This window comes from Pantherophis guttatus, chromosome 3 (assembly GCF_059756535.1).
Source record: "Pantherophis guttatus breed Tessera chromosome 3, ASM5975653v1, whole genome shotgun sequence".
NCBI lineage: Eukaryota > Metazoa > Chordata > Lepidosauria > Squamata > Colubridae > Pantherophis > Pantherophis guttatus.
Genome location: NC_142065.1, coordinates 189618268 through 189639666, shown reverse-complemented (window position 1 = coordinate 189639666; position 21399 = coordinate 189618268). Strand labels below are relative to the sequence as shown.

The following is a 21399-nucleotide window of genomic DNA, read 5'->3' as shown; positions in this document are numbered from 1 at the left end:
AAGAAATACTTCTTGCATACATTTTCCTCTGTGCACCCCAACTCATGCATCCTCTAATGCTGCAGAAAGAATGTTGAGAGACTGTGGTAGTGCCTTATTAGTGATTTATAGCAATTACTGTATTATCAAACTACAATTGTGCCAATATAACAATGAGGATAGGCTTTATATTGTTACAACAGAGGCTCAGTAATTTGTAGGAGATGCTACCAAACTCTAGTGAGGAAGTGGGCATAGATTTCCTTTTAGACAATTAACACCCTAAAATACTGATTTTTAAAAAAAGAAGTCTTTGCAATAAGTTGATGCCTTAGAATTGCTTCATAAGTCCACATTTAGCAACTGCTTTGTTTAGTGATGATTCACAATTACAACGGTGATTTTTTAAAAAGCATTTTTACAACCAATCCTTACACTTGCAACCTTCATAGGTCTGCAAAACAAAGGAAAGCTGAAGTAAGATCATAAGCGCAGCTGCAGTTTCACCATTTTGCTGAGTAACAGAGCTACAAGTCCCAATTGTGGTTGTGAAACAAGGACTACTTGTACTATTTGTAAGTCAATGTCCAACAAAAATAGATCAATTACTGATTTTCCAGTTTATGTCTACTTAATTTTAATAACAAAGCAGAAATTCCAAGGCAGTGACAAATGCCCCCACAAAAACTTTCTATTCAGATTTGGGAAGTAGTGTGGTAACTCAAAAGGCCTGCTATAAACCTTGTATCTCCTACCTTTTTTCCACAACAGTTATTAAGTACCCAAATACAATATTTATATGGCAAATCACCTGGTGGCAAATCAGGGTCAGGAGAAGTCTGTTGAATTTTTCTTGGTTTCACTGTCGTTTTTGAACCTTCTGTAGTACTACGATTTGTTGAACTGGAACCACAACTTTCATGGTCATCCTAAAATATATTTTAAATTATTTGTTAAAAATCAGCAAAATAAGTGCAAACATTTGGTAGTTAGGTCATTTTTGTACTTTCTTTAATTGGAATTAGTGACGTATTTGATTTATATCTCAGCTTTCAACTCAATCAGTATTTAAGACAGATTAAAAACAAAACACAGAATAAGCTTTAAAATAAATCAATACTAAAACACATTAACATTTAAAACCTGGCAAAGGAAAAATATCTGGTCTACTATTCTAAATGCAAAGAAAGTAGGAACTAAATGAACTCCAAAACCAGCATTCCACAGAATAGAAATGATGCAGTGAGAGGTCCTCACACACATGCCAGAAAATAAATCTATGACAGTTGAGACATCTTCAAAAGGTCTGCTTGGAGATCACAACTCGCAGTCAGGTTCATAAAAGCAATTCTTGAAATAGGCTGTACTCTAAAACAGTGTTTCTCAACCTTGGCAACATTAAAATGTATGGACTTCAACTCCCAGAATTCCCCAGCCAAAAGCATGGTTGGCTGGGGAATTCTTGGAGTTGAAGTCCACATATCTTAGAATTGCCAAGGTTGAAAAACACTGCTGTAACTCATTTAGGCTCAGGCCAACATTAAATTGTGGTCAGTAAGCAATAGGCAACTAATGTACATTTTTCAGTTCAGGCAACAGTTAACAGCCCAGATGCCATACAGTATTTTGTAACAATTACAACTTCCAAATATTTTCAAGGGTAGTCCCTTAAAGTAGTCAAAACTAGATGGAACCAAAGTATAGACAAAAATGTTGCCAAATTTGACTGATTTAGGAATTATTGCACTTGTAACTATAAATGTACTTTATGCCCGAACATCCTCTGTAAATTTATTGATAGCTGAGGATCAAGAAACACTTTTAGATTTATCAATCAAAGGTAGTATAAAATCATGTAAAATAATGTAGAAATAAGCTTGAGGAAAGAATGGAAAAGATGTTAAGGGAAGGATACAGTAACTCACATCCTGAAAAATGTGAAAAGGATACCCAAAATAGCCTCTGACATCTGGTTGATATAGGTGAGGATACAAAGAACTCTGCAGCCTTTTAAGATTCTGTTACTATATTCCAAAACAATAAAATAGAATTGCTGTAATCCTTGTGATGTCTCTTTCCTAACCTGGCCTACCTCTAACCAGGGGTGTCAAACTCACATCATCACAGCAGCATCACGACGTATCGGGACTTTTTTCCCCTTCACTACAATGGGTGTGGGTGTGGCCAATGCGTGACACATCCGGCCCACAGGCCAGAAGCTTGACAGCCCTGCTCTAAACCAACCCAAATTGGCTGAACCTCAATCCCAACTAGTTTCCTACTGACAGCAGGACCTCGGTTTCTGTTCTTCCTAATCTAGCCCATTAACAAATCTAAATAATACTTAGTAGTAGTGACTACTCCCTTACAATTTGATGCAAAGAGCAATTAAACCTTTGTCATCCACAAACAAATAACATCCAATTCTAAAGGTCCACATGACTTCCCCAGCAATTTCCTAAAGATGCTGAACAGCACAGGTGCTGTAAAAGTTGGTTCCCAGACTGATAAAGTTTCAAGAGACAGTTACGTGAACAACCAGCTGCTAATTTCCCCAGTACCGCAGAAGAAACCTGACTGTTTACTAGTTTGTGGAAAAGCTGCATAGAGGAATCAGACAATTTTCACCTAAATACACACAGAGCTGTATTGGTACCAAACTGAGAGCAATTCACCTGTTGAAATTCTTATATTCCTACTCCTTGCACATCAATAAACCTTGCTAAAGAAAACTATGAGAATCATGTTTGAAAAAGAAATAGGCTAAAGATACAGAAAGAATTATCTGCCAAAATCCAAAGTTAACCATAGCTGATTTATTTAAAGACTTCTGGAAGAATAAAAAACAACCTTAAGTACAGAGAGTTTTAAAGACAAATGACAGAATTTGAAATGCTTATACAGAACCAAGGCTACCTATTAAGACTTATGTGTAAATTACTATTAAAATAATAACAAGACAGAAGAGGTAAAGGGTTTTATGATAAAGTAGATGCATTTTTAAATAAATAATTACTACACTTTACAATGGAAAGATTTATTTTAAAAAAAATCAATAAAATTTACCCCGCCTTATAATTTAAGAGAAAATTGATAGAAAATGTTTACATTTGATACTTCTTTCCCCTTCCATTTCTGATGGATACTGTCTGATTCTTGGATACTGTCTGAACAAGTCCCTGCAGTTTTCTTGGCAAGGATTTTCAAAAATGGTTTGCCATTACCACCTTCCTGGAGCTGAGAAAAAGTGACTGGACCAAAATCATCCAGCTGGCCTTGTGCCTAAGGCAAGACTTGAACTCATGGTGTTCCAGTTTCTACTGTGATGCCTTCACCACTACCCCATATTGGTACAAATCTCAAAAATTGCTAAATCATAGAATACCACCTGTTGGAAACATTACAGTACCAAAGCAACCTGTTATTCTATGTGGTAGTCATTAAAAAACATTCAAAAGTACTGGAAAGAAATTCAAAGAAGTTTAAAAATAAAGCTTGAATTGAAACATCCGTTTTTCTCTCTAGGAATCTTTCCAGAACAAATAAATATTTAAAGAAATCACAATTTATCAAGGTATGTGTTGACAACTACAAAGAGTAATTTGATCCAACTTGGGGGGGGGGGAAGGAGGGCATGGGACAAGAATAGGTGGGCTAGGGAAAGAAAGCACAGAGAGCATGCATCTGTGCAGGCAAGCAGGGAATGCCAAGAAAGAAAGTGCCAGGTACACGCAAGCATGCGTGTGCGCAAGTAGGAAGGAGAATGTGGGTGCATGTGAACAGAGCGGGGCAAGAGGATGTGGTGCATGCAAGTGAAGAAATGTCAGGAGAGCTGGGGGATATTACTTGCAATCTTCTCTGCTGGCTTTCCCATTGACTTTGTTAGCAGGAAAGACCATAAATGGTAATCACATGACCATGGAATACTACAACTGGTCATAAGTTTGAGCTGGTTGCCAACTGGCCAAATTTTGTTCATGTGTACATGGCAGCACTGCAAAAACCCAAACCTTAAGGACCGGTCATTGTTTGGTCAGTACCATTGTAACTTTGAATGATTGCTGAACGAATGAAAGATTGCAATTTGAGTACTATCTTAAGTCACTGACAGCCAGTTTAGTGCCATGACTAAACTAAGTTTAGTTAACTTAGTTTAACTAAGGTTTAGAAATCAGACAACCATGAGTTTAGTCTTTTCTTGGACACAAAACCAGCGCTCAACCTGAGGAAGAAGGTAATGATAACGTTCTTCTGAAAAATGTTGCCATGGACTTTTTTGTATAATTAACATGAGTCAAAATTGAGTCAATGACAACAAATACAATCTCAGTGACTAGCTCTTTGGAATGGTGGTTACTTAGGAAGGTGATTCTGCACAAAATGATGATGTAGCTAATGTACTTGGTTCAGTGATAAACTCATATTGCAGAGAGAAAAGAAAATTAGTTGAGAAAAAATCCTGAAGCAGCTTGTGCTATTGAGCATTATTTTTAACTCCTGGAATATTGCCTTATTGGCCAAGATTCTCAAATTAAAGATGGAACCCAAGGATTAAGAATGGTTATTCTACAAAGAACTTAAATCTTATAATTAAAGGAATAAAAATACTGTAAGGTATTTACATTGATCCTTCCATTTGAGTAAACTATTTGAGTTCCTAAAATAGTTGATACTACACTTAAATCTATAATGACTAAATAGTCCTAAATTAATTCTATTGCATTAAGTGTGATTTATAACCCAGAAAATACATTTTTGATTAAAACTTGAGATCTGATTTAAAAATTTCAAATCTAAATAGTTTAACAATGTAGTTTGTTCTATTCTGTAGAAATATTTCTTCCTAAAAAGTAAAGCCTACCTAGATTTTAGCTCAAGTCCTAGTGGCCTCAAAGACTATCCATGTGATTTTCTTGGCAACAATACATAAGCTGTTTGCCAATGACTTCTGCGATGTTTTTTCAACTTCCCAGACTACAGCCCTGACACTGCTTTGAGGTCCCCTATCCAAATACTAATTAGAACCAATCTAGTTTAGCTTCCAAGCCTAGCCAAGGTCAGCCAGGTGCTGCCACCTGCTGTTACATGTTTATTTTATTTCAATTATTTAACTAAGATTAGGCTGCTTTCCAGTTACAGTCAGAAAGTGATCCTATTAGTGCTGACACTGAACATACTTTTACTAGAATCATTATTTAACAACGTTGATCATAAATGTATTGCACTATACTATACTTTAATATGTCTGTTACACAAAAAATTACACACACTAATTAGGATCCAATACATCTGTAACTACATCCCCATGACCCAACAAGACAGCTGCACTCTTATGGGACAACGACATTTAGGAATTCCTGACAAATGCATGAGATCCGGAGCTAAAGCATTATGGGTTGAGGGGATCTAACTACAGAATGTGCTCCCTCAGGAATGCAAGTGCCTGGAATTCAAGCAATGTTAAGACATATGGCAAAATCTACCTCTTTTATAAAATTTTCTCCATTAAGAGAAACAAATTTAAATTTGCAAAAATCTTTTACATTCTTTTCCAAAAGTGGCTTGTTAAAATCAATAAAAGGCAACATGTAAATTCATGTCATGTAAATAAATATGTAGAAAAGAAAATGACAGAATGACGTGACAGTTTTCTCTACAAAGAACTGCGTGAAATTACAGTTGAACAAGTTGGGAGAAAACTAAGCCATCAAATTAAGGACAGTTTACTTGCCATTCTTTTTTTAAATAGCCTTGGTATTTTTCAATTGGGTCATACACTAATCTACACAGATAAGCAAAACATTTGATTCTTCAATGAAAATTCATTTAAAAAATAATTTACTTGGGAATTCCTAATATTCTGATGTTTACATTACATCAGCATGATCTATGGCCCATTTAAAAACGATGTTGAGATTAAGAATTGCATACTAATTATTCCCCAAAACACTAGAATTATCCAACTAAGGAGAGATGCCTTAAATGCAATACCATTAGGGCTTCCTTATCAAAATGGAAATAAATAAAATATATTTCATTAAACAGTGAAGTCACTGGTGGAATACAGGCTGTTTCCATTAATTCTCTTCTGAAGCATGAATTCCCTTCCCACCAGCTTTAATCAGTTAACTGTTAAGTCAGTAGCAATACTATGCAACATTAAGCTTACTTAGCTATAATTCAGCAATACAAATTGCTAAAATGGGCCAGGATCCTTTTTGTGAATTCTGCTTTAAAATATGGTTTTACATTCAGCATGCAGTCAAAGCCCTAAATGTAGTTTAACTTTTTTAAAATATAGAAATGGAAGCAGTGACAGATTTTATTTTCTTAGGTTCCAAGATCACTGCAGATGGCGACTGCAGCCATGAAATTAAAAGACGCTTGCTCCTTGGAAGGAAAGTTATGGCAAACCTAGACAGCATATTAAAAAGTAGAGACATCATCTTGCCAACAAAGGTCTACATTGTTAAAGCTATGGTTTTCCCAACAGTAATGTATGGCTGTGAGAGTTGAATTATAAGCAAGGCTAGGCAGCAAAGAATTGATGCTTTCAAATTGTTGTTGGAGAAGATTCTTGAGAGTCCCTTGAACTTCAAGGAGATCAAATCAGTCAATCCTAAAGGAAATCAACCCTGACTTCCTTTGGAAGGAGAGATATTGAAGCTGAAGCTCAAATAGTTTGGCCACTAAATGAGAAGACAGAACTCATTGGAAAAGACCCTGATGTTGGAAAAGATGGAAGACAAAAGAAGGGGAGAGCAGAGGATGAGCATGGATTTGAGCAGACTTCCATAGACAGTGGATGACAGATGGGGGACTGGCATGCTGTGGTCTATGAGGTCACAAAGAGTCGGACACGACTTAGCGACAGAACAACAAATGACAACTCACTAGTGAGCTTAGCAGCTCAAATATAATTATCAAAATATTTAAAAACAATTCAAATAATTTTAGATAATGGGATTAATTAAGATTTCTGGAGTTTAGAGGCTATTAATTACTTGGCTGCTTACATTCATTATTGAATGAAAGCCTACATTTCAGTTAGAATTTACTGAAAGCAAAATTCTGCTTTTTTTCCTTATCCAAATCTATCTATAGACTCCAGGTTAAGAAGCCCTGCTATAAATGATGCTCCTGACAGTAAGGAATAGAGAAACTTTATTGAGCCACTTGTTGGATCACAGATGAGCAATCTTCAGAATTTTAATTAGCCGAAACAAAGGAAAGCAAAGAAACAACATACAATTCACCAAAGGGAACTAATTATATGCCTGCAATACTAAAATTGTATTTTAGTTCACCGTATTTTTAACATAATAAAAAGATAAAAACAGAATAATTGACTTCGAAATTCCTCTTGTGATTGCCACACTTAAAAAGAAGATATTTACACTTTTTACATGACTACATTGCTATTAGTACAGGTATCATAGCAGTACAATCTTTGTTTACTAGGCTAAACAAGTAATTTAAATCAGATCAGGCCAAATATGATAAGGCATAAGACTTGTTTAAAAATTAACATAACCAAAATATATTGTTCCAAGAGTCCAGAAGGCTTTCTTTTATCTGCTTTCACGCTGCTCTTAAGATATGTAATTTCCTCACTTTTAAAAGTGAAGTCATATTCCTGCAAAATTTAATTTTCACATGTGTTTCAAATTTTGTTTCAAGAGACCTAAGCATATAATTATGCTTTGAATTGGTGTTTTTTTTCCTTTTTCCTCCTTTAATTTTGTTTGGTTTCTGCTGCTGATTTTGTTTGTTTTTCTTTTCTTGGATCATATTTTATGCCATTTTTAGTTGTCTACTGTAAATCTACTCTAAAAGGCAATCTTTTTCTTCTGTAGAATGTTCTACACATTCTTGATACATGTCTGAGTAATCCTTTTCTTTCACCTGAAAACATTCTCCAGCTATAATGTTTTGATCATTGTTATCTTCAAAAGTTAAGTTTACTGGCTTACAGGTTCTGCGAGTACCTAGAAATAGAAAACACAGGTACTGTTTTTACGGTTTAGTTTTTCCTGCTTTTAAAATGTTCTTAGAAAAATTAATGTTTTAGATAACTCTGTCATTCATTCAGAAAATTTTGGTTATTGGATAGAGTAGAATAAAATAAATAGCACTAAATAATTCTCACAATAATGGAAATATTGGAGACATATATAGGGCCTTGCAAAATCTACAAGAGCCAGGGGCAGAAAATAATTTCTTTCTGCATCCCACCAGGTGGCATTCTTTATATTATTCATTCTTACATTTAGCCATTTTTTTTTGCCAACAAAGTACACAATCAGGAAACTATGGTAAGCTTTTAACCGAAAGATATATTAAATTATATATAATTTTTATTTTATTTTAAAGATTTGTTTCAATTCTTCAATATTCTTTTCTGAAACACATTTCAAAATCGAAATAGTTTAAAAGTTTTTATTTGTGATAATATATATTGTTATTCTGTCTCCAAGCAATTCCTTTTAAACCGTATTGTACTTATATTTGATATATGACCTCTTAGTAACAGAAATTAGTGCATATAGGAAGATGGGCCTTTTTTTCAGCAGTACACTACAAAAACTACTTGATGGATTATGGCATTATTTGGATTGGATTTAAAGTGAATGCTTTTTTCCTTTAATCTTTAGTAATTACCTATAATAAAATTGTCACATTGTATAATGAGAAACTATACATATACAAAAAAGCAATTTATAAACATATTATCCTACTTTTGAAACATCTACTTACTATTTTCAACTTATTCTCAGTGCAATACTACTAACCAAGATAAAATACAAGGATTAAAAAATGCAAGAGTTTATAGATAAAAAAACTAATCAGATGTATAATCTACAATAATCAACATCAGTACAGATTTGATCAGATGGCATATTCTGTCAGGGCAAGGAGCTATATATCACCTAAATGCACAAATTACTTTAAAATGTATAATCTACAGTATTAATAGGTTATAAAAAAATAAGCTCTTAAAGATATATATGGAGCAGTTTAGAGAGAAAGGTTGGAAGCTAATTACCTAAATTCCTTAAGCTTCTAAATATAGGTATAGAAAAGAAAAAAATGATTGCAAAAAAATATAAATGAAAGCAAAGATAAATCCTATCATTGGCACAAGTCCAAATGTTACTCTCCACGGGTCCACATGCTATGGAATAATTTGTCCAAATGTCAGTTGTAATTTTCAAAATGCCTTTCTTGCCATAGATTCTTAAACATCTGTAACAAATACTTGTTTTGAGAGTGCTTTACATTTGTGACATTTGACCTTTTGCTATATGCCCCACAAAATTCAAGTTTCAAATACCACGCAAGCAGGAAACCTGATCATTCCAGCAGTAGCCATCTGCATGGTCCAATATCAAATATTAGTTCTGGGTTGCACAATGTCATGTGTTACAAATCTGTTTCTGCAGCTTCTATAATTAGTTGTAATTTGCTGCTTCTAAAATGTGTTTCTTATGGGACATCTGGCCTCAAAACTTCTACCTTAGCACTAAAACAAAAAATACTTAGTGTTCTGGATGTTTTATTTTTTAAAAATATAAAGCAGTACATGGGTGGCATAACTAGGACCGGGCTTCTTTTAAAAAAACAAGGTTCGCATTATAGTATATATTTGTAAAATGCAAATATACAAAAAAAAATCAACATCATATTAAGAAGAGTAACGCTGTACTTCTGCATACTTTAACTTGACAAAATTCTTACTTTTTCAATAAACATAGATTATACTGCAAGGCATTCTATACAGAGATTTGGTTCTCTTGTACATTTTACAAGATGATCATAGAAATGCAACAAGAATGATTGCTGAAGGAAAATGAATAGGCTTAAAATATATCACTCTCAGGAGCCAATGCTTAAATAACATCCCTACAAGTGACAAATAAATATAAATCATCTAAAAGAGAAAGAGCAAAATACATTTGTAAAAACTATACGCATACATGTCCATCACTCCATTCTCTTTGGGTATACATTTTGTTTCCATCATTTCATATACTACTTCATATATTGCCTGTCATTATTTAATCTTGTTAAATCTCATTCCAACTGTATTTTTTTCAATATTCCCTTTCTTCTCAACCTTTCATTATAACTTAATAATTCAAACCTCATTTATTGTCTCTGTATGACCAAATAATCTCAACCTACTCCTTTCTCATTGATCAGTCAACTGTATTCAATTCATGTTCATTCCACACCCATTCTTTTTGACCTTAACTCTTCTTGCTTTACCACACACAATTTTAGTAACTTATTCTCATTGAATTTCAATGTACCTTTACATTCCTCCTGTTATCTCCAACTATTGCTCCCATATAACAAGGTGCCAATTATCACCTATAAACTCGTTCATTGCAAGGGCCAAGTTACTTTAGAACCATATATCTCCAAGAGACATTATCATTGCATGAGATGGTATGAAACACTGTTATCTGATGGAATTTAAAAGGTGTGTCTTCTCTGTTGTAACATTCAGGCTTTGGAACCGCATTCATTACCCAACAAGATTCAGATGGTCCCAATCCTGCTGGCCTCCAGTAAGACCTTGAAGACATGGCTTTCCCCAGGCAATGATCCAGGCTACTGTAAAGGCTGGAAACTGAATGACTGTGACTTATTTATATTGTCCTAGTAGACAATCACTTAAATATGAGCCAGCAGTGTGCTGCAGCTGCCAAAAAAGCCAACACAGTTCTAGGCTGCAGAAACAAAGGGATAGAATCAAGATCACGTGCAGTATTAATACCACTTCATAATGCCTTGGTAAGGCCATATTTGGAATACTGTATTCAATTTTGGTCGCCAGGATGTAAAAAAGATGTTGAGACTCTAGAAAGAATGCAGAGAAGAGCAACAAAGATGATTAGGGAACTCAAGGATAAAACATAAAGAATGGTTGCTGGAACTGGATATGTCTAGTCCAGTGGTTCCCCCTTTTTTGGCCATGCCCCACCCTAAGCATCTCTAAAATCCTGATACCCACCCACCCCATGACATATAATTATTTGAGTCTTGTCTATGCATATATTAAAAAGTGTTGCTAAGGTCTAGAGTCAAGACACACCACACATTTTCAAATTGCCCCCATTAAAAATCAAATTGCCCCCCTATAGGGCCTGGGCCCCACGTTGGGAACCACTGGTCTAGTCTTATGAAAAGAAGGACTAGGGGTGAAATGATAGCAGTGTTCCGATATCTCAGGGGCGGCCACAAAGAAGAGGGAGTCAAGCTATTCTCCAAAGCTCCTGAGGGCAGGACAACAAGCAATGGGTGGAAACTAATCAAGGAGAGAAGCAACTTAGAACTAAGGAGAAATTTCCTGACAGTTAGAACAATTAATCAGTCAAACAACTTGCCTCCAGAAGTTGTAAATGTTCCAACATTGGAAGTTTTAAAGAAGATATTAGATAACCATTTGTCTGAAGTGGTGTAGGGTCTCCTGCCTGGGCAGGGGGTTGGACTAGGACCTCCAAGGTCCCTTTCAACTCTGTTATTCTATCCTATATTATGCTTTTCTTCATGTTGTCTTTATCTTTTTGATTTAGGGGTTTTGATCTTAATCCTGCTTTAACCACCAGAGTTACAATGTGCAAGTTGTGTAGCCAAATAAATAACTAACAGTATAGAAGCATAATCTTATGCTTCTCCTTTTTTGTAATTTTTGCTTCTCTTAATATTATTTCTTCACACTACTCTGCTATCTGCATTTGTAGATATTAAAATGTCTGTATTCATTTTAGTGAAGATTCCACCAAAGCATACAAAATCTACTTTCTCCAGATTTTTTGCTATTTAGGTATAATTTGCAACCCTTCTTCCCTATTAAAACAAGCATTTCTCTCTTTAAAATATTAATTTTCAGACCCATTCATTGCGTCATACAATCTGTCTAACATTTGTTATAAATCATTTGGGTCCTTAGCCAAACCAAAATTCACCTGCATATGAAAGTACACATACATTAATAATTAACAAATTATCATTAGTCAAAACTCATTAGCCAATACAAGCCAAATAACAAAGCTCATTACTCAATACAAGCTTGCTTTATGTTTATCCATAAATATATTAACCAAGGGGAATATTAATATTGGATAGTAGTTCTCTCTTTTATTAACATAATAACAGAGATTCCTGAGGTATGCATATCAGGCATAGAGGAGAGCAACAAAATAATTTCCAAATCAAAAATGCTGTTGGCAACAAAACCAATGCATCCTTTAGAGACACCCTAGAGTTTTGATGAGAGAGATTTAGATTTCGATTTCGATTTTATTTTATTACACTTCTATACCGCCCTTCTTCCAAAGGACTCAGGGCGGTGTACAGCCATCTTAAAACACATATACACTTACAAAATTTAAAGAACAATTTAAAAACAAAAAGATAAAAATTTGGCCCACAAACTTAAAAGCTAACAGACACCCAATTTAAAATTCCTATTAGGCCAGCCCGGCTTGTTGGAATAAAAGAATCTTCAGGGCGCGGCGAAAGGTACGCAGGTCGGGGATCATACGAACCTCTAGGGGCAGCTCATTCCAGAGGGCTGGTGCCCCCACAGAGAAGGCTCTCCCCCTGGGTGTCACCAGTCGACATTGTTTGGCCGATGGCACCCTGAGGAGCCCCTCTCTGTGGGAGCGTATTGGCCGGTGGAAGGCTATCGGTGGCAGAAGGCGATCTTGTATATACCCCGGTCCTAAGCCATGGAGCGCTTTAAAGGTGGAGATACTAAGAAGGCCTTCCACAAAGAAGGTAAATACATACATACATACATACATACATACATGCCTTACCTGTACTTATACTACATACCGACTCCAGGTTCCTCAACTTAAAAGAAACAGAAAAAGTCTAACACATTCTCTTTGATGCCCTTCTTTGCTCACAACCATGTAAAATCAGAAGAAACTATCTACTTTCTTCTAGCTGATTGATCACCAAATATCTCCAGAAGAGTCACTAAATGTGATGAATATGCTACTGCTGGAGTGTCAAACTCAAGGCCCACGGGGTCGCCCTGGAAATAGTAAAGGACCAGTCCGCAGTGCCTCTGCCATCAAAAATGGAGCTCAGGGGGCCAGCATGCGGCCCTCCCAGGCTCCATTTTTGGCCATGACAGCCTCCTGCAGCTCTCTGCCAGCAGAGGGCTAGCAGAACAAACTAAAAACAAAACAAAAGGAGAAATGTTTCCTGTTTTACATTTGAGCATGCAAGAAGGGACAGAAAAGGAGAAAGGGAAAGAAAAAGAAAAAGAAGGGAAGATAGGAAGAGAGCAAGGAAGGAAAAATAAGGAAAGAGAAGGAAGAAAGGAGAATGAAGAGGGAAGGAAAAAGAAGAAGAGGAGGGAGGGAGGGAGGGAGGGAGATTATAATGAGGCTGAGGGAGGGTCTGAGGGAAGTCCTGTCTTAGCACTTGGCCTCCACGCCGACCCTGGCTATTCCTACCACGACCACCCCGGCTCCCCGAGGTCAAACACAATCCTGATGTGGCCCTCAATGAAATCCAGTTTGACACCTCTCTGCTACTATTAGATTTTCAGTTATCCAATATACTTAATAATCTTTCCTTGCTCAAGCTGATTTGCATTTTATGTTTATTCTACTTATTCATTTTACTGTTTTAATGTGTGTGCTTTTTTTGGTTGGGCTTTTGATTATAAACCCTGTTATTGTTGCAATACTGCTATTTTAACAACAACATTGTTAAAATTGTTGTACTTACTCAATAAAAGCAAAGTCTGTGTTATGCTTTTAACACATTTCTTGTATACTTTTATAATTATCCCTTTGTTGCCTTCCTTTCATTAGTAGAATTTGTCCATTAAATAGCCATGGAAATGTCTAAGCTACAAGCTACCTAAAAATAGTAACAGCATTTTTTTCAGTTGATTGCTAATGAAATTCTTGCTGTAACCATCCTTGCCATCTTATGTTTTACCATTTTATATCAATGTCTACTATCTACACAGAATTCGCTTATAATGGAGTCAAACCCATTCTTTTTTAAACATTTTGTTACTTTTGTCTTGAGAATACACTACATGAAGGGGGGGAGGGAAAGAAAGCTCTAACAAATTGGTAATTAAAAGAAAAGTATATATAAGAGAGAGAAATGATAATCTAGAGTTCAATTATTGATTTAGAATATTACAAAATATGTAGCAGGATAGAACAAGGTTGAACTTCATCCTCTTTTCTGTCCTGAACTGTGGCCGGCTACTGGATCACAACAAAGCATGAAAGTTATGGTCTTTTTAGCCCTAGCATCTGGATTTAAGTTTTATACTGCACTGAAATGTCCTGTTCAAATTCGAAAACAAAGATCTGACTCTTTCTTGGCCTCTACAACTTTGTCCAGCAAGTTGTAGAGGCCAACCAGTAATAGATGTATCATCGATAAATTAAAGAAAAATCTTATAAAAGCAGTTTGCCTTTAGTAAATTTTAGGGCAGTAAATTTAGGAGAAATTTAATTTAATTTAATTAGTTGCACAAAGACATTTTTCATTAATTTACTCTCTTCAGTTTCTGCAAATATGATGCATGTGGGCAGGGAACCAGATGATGATTCAGAATATGCTCTTTAAGCAAACGCTGGACCAGGAGCAGTGAATCTGGAAAATTAAGCACTGATAGTCCTTGACTTGTGACTGGTCACTTAGCCCCATCCCCCCATCTTGTGGTCACAAGATTGCATTTGGGGCATTCAGGAACCTGCCCACATTTTATGACAGTTTGCAACATCCTGTGGTCCTATGACCACAATTTATAACGATCTTGTTTCTTGCAAACAAACAAACAAAACAGCCATTGGCTAAAAAGGGTTCTCTTAACAACCATTGCATTCACTTAATGACCACTGCAAAAAAGGTCATAAAATCAGGCACAGTCATGTGATGACCTAGTTAACAACCAGCACAACTTACAACCATAATTCTGGATTCAATTACAGTTGTAATTCAAGGATTACTTGTAATGTATTTGACATTTAGGCCCCATTTTACCATTTATTCAATTTGAGTAAATAGTGGCTTATTTTTTAGAATCTGGTTCTTAATTCCAGTAAATTAGGTATATGCATTAATAAATTTCAAATACATGTAATCTATATATTTACCCCTTAATATGATAAATCTGGAAGAATCATCTACATTTACTACTGGAAATAATTCATAACTGCACAATTCCATTATTTCATAGGTGTGAAGACAAATTCTTACAATGTCAAAAGCAAGCAACTTAAATCCAGATTAGTCCATTATAAACCTTAAACACAAAAGACGGCTGGGAGACTCCGGGGCAGTCACTCTCTCTCAGCGCAACTCGACTCACAGGGTTGTTGTTGTGTTGAGTTGTTTATAAAAATAATAAAAGCAGGATATAAAATAATAAAGGACATGCAGAAACTATCCCTCCCACCAAAAGAAAGCAGATTAAAACAGATTGCACCACAAAAGCAGAAAAAAATGGTATAGGAATTTGAAACTCAATTTCACTATAAATAAAGCTTAATCTGACATATAGCAATTGCTGAAATTCTTTCATAATGAATACAGTTTTGCAATAAATTTATCAACATTTGAATCCTTAAATCTCTGCTTGTGACATTTCCAATTGTGGTGTTTGCCAAGAAAACTTTGACAACTCAAGTTTCACATGCTTCCCAACCACTGAGTTTGTTCAACATTAAATCAGAATATCCAGTTACTAGACTATAAAGATAAATTCCAAGTCGAGAAGATTTACATGGAATTCAAGCAATGGTACAGAAGGAACAAACAATATTAAGTCAAGATGCTACTTCTGTATCTTTTCCTAACAAATAAAGAGATCCAGAGTACTAGCTGGTTAAAAAAAAAAAAAACCTGAAGGAATTCGACTGGTCATGACATTCTCAATCCCAAACCTATTGCCAGTTCAGCAAAAAAGCGGTACCAACTGTTTTGAGGGAAAACATAATTTCCCTGAACTTTCAATCATAATTTCACAAAACTTATAAAGCGTTTTCCAAAATTCTACACGTAAGATTATTAACACAAAATACTTTTAATAACAACTAACAATGTTAAGATGTCATCTGACTCAGTTCACATGGTCTTATTTCATTTAGGGTTGCCAGTTATTACCTGGAGTCCATCCTTTAACTTCAAGATGCATTCCATTGTATTGATCGTAATCACGACTGGTTCCGAACCAAGTTTTGTCCATGGTACATGAATACGCAATTCGTGAATGTGTCCACTTAAAAAGGTAAACGGCAATTTCAGCTCCTTGAAAATAAAGAACATGAGATGACCGAATTAGCTATTAAAACCTAATTTAAATGAAATGGGTTGCTTCAACACTACTTACAATTATTAAAACTTACTTCAGCTTATTTCTTTTTTTAATAGCTAACAATATTCGCACACATCAAATAATTTGCTGCAATATGTTTTCACATTCAAAATAACTGGATTTCAGAGAATTCACAATTCCATGGATTGTTTGGATTTTATAATTGATGCTTGAAGATTCAACAGTAAATGCATAGCTTACAAAATATGAAATATATTATTAGGCCACCCCAACGATGCCCTTGAAGTGATGTCCCAGTGCCTGGAGGCTGTGCGGATCTGGATGGGGAGGAACAGGCTCAAACTCAACCCTTCCAAGACTGAGTGGCTGTGGCTCCCGGCATCCCGATATAGTCAGTTGACTCCATCACTGACTATTGGGGGCGAGTCTTTGGCCCCCACTGAAAGGGCTCGCAATCTGGGAGTCCTCCTGGATAGGCAGCTGTCTTTGGAGGAACATCTGACGGCTGTTACCAGGGGGACCTTTTATCAGGTTCGCCTGATTCGCCAGTTGCAGCCCTTTCTCGATCGGGATTCCTTGTGCACAGTCACTCACGCCCTGGTCACCTCTCGCCTTGACTACTGCAATGCTCTCTACATGGGGCTCCCCTTGAAGAGCACCCGGAGGCTCCAGCTGGTCCAGAATGCAGCAGCGCGGGTAGTGATGGGAGCAACATGGCGCTCCCATGTAACACCGCTCCTGCGCGAGCTGCACTGGCTCCCGGTGGTCTTCCGGGTGCGCTTCAAGGTGTTGGTTATCACCTTTAAAGCGCTCCATGGCATAGGGCTTAGCTATCTGCGAGACCGCCTGCTGCTACCGACGACCTCCCATCGACCCGTGCGCTCCCACAGAGAGGGCCTCCTCAGGGTGCCATCAGCCAAACAATGTAGGCTGGTGGCCCCCAAGGGGAGGGCCTTCTCTGTGGGGGCTCCTACCCTCTGGAATCAGTTGCCCCCGGAGATAAGGAGAATCCATGACCTCAATGCCTTCCGTCGTTCCCTGAAAAGCCATCTTTTCCAGCAAGCCGGGTTGGCTTAAGAAGAAATTTTTAAATTCTTTTAATTAGTTTATGATTTTTTTAACTTTCGGGCCAAAATTTATATATATTTTTAAATGTTTTAATATTTGTATTCTATGTTTTTTATCTTGGCTGTACACCACCCTGAGTCCTCAGGGAGAAGGGCGGTATATAAATTGGAAATTAAATTAAATTAAATTAAATTAACCATGTACAACTACCATGATTTCTGCCAATGAATGGTTACTAAAATACTGCTTACAGCATCTTTCAGAAAACAATCCCATTTAATGTAACCTTTCAAGAATTTTAGTTATATAAGTTAGACCTTCTACATAGACACAAGAGACTACAAATCACAATTTATGTCTCAATATATGAAATTTGCTCTAAAACAGAAATTCACATGAATCATATATCTATGGATCTGCATTCTTTGCTGGACTGAGAGACTAAATAAACAAGACATAGGAAAGCACTATTTCTGTCTTATTGATATTGCCCCTATGAGAAATGAGATTTCTACATGAGAGCTAAATTTTTAGAAGTATAAGATACACTGATAAAGCAAGGTGGCGGGTGTATGTGTATGTCAAAGAAGAAAATACAGTTACTAAAATAACTGAAGAAAGAACTACCATCTCTCAGTATTAATAATAATTAAACATGAAATAGTAACTATAATGCAGCACTTAAAGCTGACAACCCAGACAATAACAGTTATATTTGTAATTGCAATTTTAATCTACAATTATGAGATTTTTATGCTCTTTTTGCTGACTTATGAGAACTTATTAATATCAATTGCTTGATAATCACCATTGATTCAAATAAAGGTTTTAACAATAACCAGTTCACATGTCAACAATGAATGAAAAATAAATATTGATAGCTATTAGTACTTTACAGTATAGCTTTAAGACTTCAATGTACAAAATGTTAATTTAGAACATTTTAACAGAATTAGATTTTTAAAAGTCTTCTTGCTACATAGTATTTGTCATTAAGTATCAAAGAAAGCTTATTTATTCATATAATAGAAATCATAGGCCTATTTCAATATTTTGATAATTGCTTAATTTAATTGAAATCCTTCCAAAATTATCACATCTATTATATAGAAGTGTTTAGACACATATAATATTTATCAACATAACAAGGACACATAACATATTAATAAATTATATCATATAGTTATAATATATAATATATATTGTAATATAATATTCTCAGACAGTTATAATTAAGAATAATTTATTTTAGGATAAAGTTTTATTTAAGATTTAATCAAAATAATTACAATAACATACCTGTTCAAGAACATCAAGTTTTAGCTCAAGTTTGCTGAGAACTACATCTCCTCCCCAGAGTGACAACTGTAAATCAGAGGGCTTCAAATTCTTGATGTAACGATTCACATAACTCATTAGAATAGGAGTTACATAGGATTCCAGCATTGTGCCTTTATTCACAAGAGCCTTTTAAGAAAACATATTGTAACTGTAGCATACATAACAATTTAGGAGTAGCTGTGGTTCACAAGTATTAAACAAAAGTTCATGGATTTAGAATGCTATACTGTATTCTAACACTTTGGATCAATGTATATTTACTTGAAAATTTAATGCAATATATAAGTAGGTATTAAAAAGTAGAAGTAAATCCAGTGGAGTCTGTGGCTTTTATTATCAGCTAAATGATAGTAAAGATATTGCTATTATATGAATATATATACAGCAAACTACAACTCTATTTAATACAACAAAACCTCCTTCCCTTTGAAAACCCCCTCCATTACATGCATGTCTGTGTGTGTTTGTGTATACATACACCCACACATACACAATCATATCCCTCAATGACTTTTATGAAATGAGTCTGCAATTAAAAGGATTGCAACCAGCATGATGTCTTCTTCCAAACATCATGCTAAGCCAAGACTAAATTTCTTTGTTTGGGTTTAATGTTTTTTTTAAACTCATTCAATGATTTAATTCTATAATCTTACATTGGACTGAAATATACAGCAAATTAAATGTTAGTACTTTCTGTAACCAGTTTCCTCTTAGGCAACAATACAAGTTGGCTTTAAAGTGCAAAATATTGATGTACTTTGAATAAATGTGTATTCTGCCCATAAATGATCATGATCTTCTTGTCTGAATGCAAGCAAGCAAATTTTTTTTTAAATACTGTAAAATATCTAACTTTACCACATAACTGCCTGCAATTACTGCGAGTTCAAATCTCACCAGGCTCAAGGTTGACTCAGCCTTCCATCCTTCCCAGGTAGGGAAGGATCTGGATTGTGGGGACAATAAGCTGACTTTGTATAAAATAGAACACTGCTTGGGGGGGGGGGAGCCTGAAAGCCCTACTAAGCAGGTATATACAAAAGTATGAAGGCTATTGCTTAACGCATTGTAAGCCGCCCTGAGTCTCCGGAGAAGGGCGGCATATAAATCCAATCAATCAATCACACTACTGCCCCAGTTGTGTCTCTCAAAACAAACAAAAAAAGAAACAGACTATGTGCATCGTCTATTTCACTTGTCGCAATGTCATAATATGACTTAGCATACCTTTCCACTCAGTTAACCAACCGCAGCTTGTTAAGAAACAAAACCTCCTACTCACACTTCACCCATCATTTATATTTTTATTTATATCCACGATAACAGCACATTCCTCATTAAAGCGGCGATATATTCTCAGAAGTTGCCAGTGCACGGAAATAAAACATGCAAACCACCACGTACCTTTCAAGGACGGGCTTTCCACGCGGACCCCGAAATTCGGCGTCGCCCCCTCCCCGGAGAAGGTCCAAGAGGCTGCAGCTTCGTACCTCCGGGGGGTGAGACCCCCCCACTTCTTTCCCGCTGAACCTCCCCCCACTCCGCTGCCTTCGAGCCTGACACGCGTCCAGATGCGTGTTCCTGCTTGGCGTCTTCACATCTGTCTCCCGAGTTAAGTCTCTGCCCAAGCAGCCTCCGGCTCTTCTTCTGCCCGCCGAGTCCGTTTTCGCATCAAGCCTCCACGGTCAAAAGCCGCTCTTCCCAGGCGCCTCACAAACCGCGCAGCTCCGGGCCACCCGCCGTCGGGACCCTCATTTTCAGGGTCAGCCCAACAGAAAGGGGCCGCCGAGGGTCAAAGGGGCTGCGCTCTCCACGCCCGCCGGGACACTTCCGGGTTCCACGACAACTGGTGTTCCCCTGAAAGCAGCCCCTCACCATCTCGGGGACGGGTTTCGCGGTGACACCATCCGGCGGAAGGCATCCCCGGAGGTCGAAAAGAGGGGAAAGCGGGCGGGAGGCGCCTTGCGCTCGTAGCTCGAGGAGTCGCGCGCTTTCTATTTTTTGCAGCGGAGTGCCGCAAATTCAGACAGTACTACGGACTTTGGAGCATCCCGTCATTTTTGGAGCAGAGTTTCCCTGTAACAGGCCAAGTTTTTCTTCCGTAGTGGTGCTACTGATCACGGCATTCTTCACGAAGGTTGCAGCGGAGCAGGAGAGTCCAAGTCCAGGCGGGAGGGAGGGAGAGGTTTGGACCGGGATCCATGGAAAGGGAAGATTGAGCCGCTCTGACTCCTCTGCCTCTTCTGATGACCTGCATTTTAAAGCACCGCCGGCTACTGAATGTGTGTCCCACGTGTTGTGAGGACCCAGAGGATGGGGGTCAGTGACGACGTGGATGCTGGTCTCGGGAGCATTGACCCAACCACAGCTTCACTTTCATGTTTGCCGTGGAGAGATGGAAGAAGAAGACTAGGATTTCTCTGCTGCTGAACTGCTACTGTCTTCACCTCTCCTTCAATTGGCGTGAAATACAATAGCTACGTGGACAATTTAGCTTGCTTTTGCTTGGACTCCTTGCTGAAGGGTGCTGTCCTGATTCTGTAGGGCAGCCAGTATAGTTGGTTAATTCCACCAGGCTGATCATCCCTCTTCAGCACGCTTAGCATAGAGAAACAGTCCCCAGTCGCATCCTGCAGAAGGAACCGGTTAGGTCTGATTGCAGGATTCCCTTGTCA

The 21399-nt window shown here is 36.9% G+C and overlaps 1 protein-coding gene across 2 annotated transcripts in view; it reads right to left on the bottom strand.

Moving 5' to 3' along the window:
• The window catches only part of VPS13B (vacuolar protein sorting 13 homolog B), a 328745-nt gene extending 308140 nt beyond the window's left edge, over positions 1–20605 (bottom strand). Inside the window, exons 1-4 of one of the 2 annotated variants that reach the window (XM_034422515.2) lie at positions 20129–20605; positions 18680–18847; positions 16141–16284; positions 791–908 (exon numbers count right to left, since the gene is read on the bottom strand). In XM_034422515.2, coding sequence (XP_034278406.2) covers positions 791–908; positions 16141–16284; positions 18680–18826 — 409 coding nt within the window. In that variant the 5' untranslated portion in view covers positions 18827–18847; positions 20129–20605. The remainder of the gene's footprint in view (positions 1–790; positions 909–16140; positions 16285–18679; positions 18848–20128) is intronic. The other variant, XM_034422516.2, reaches the window with a different exon arrangement.
• Positions 20606–21399: the final 794 nt, after the last annotated feature.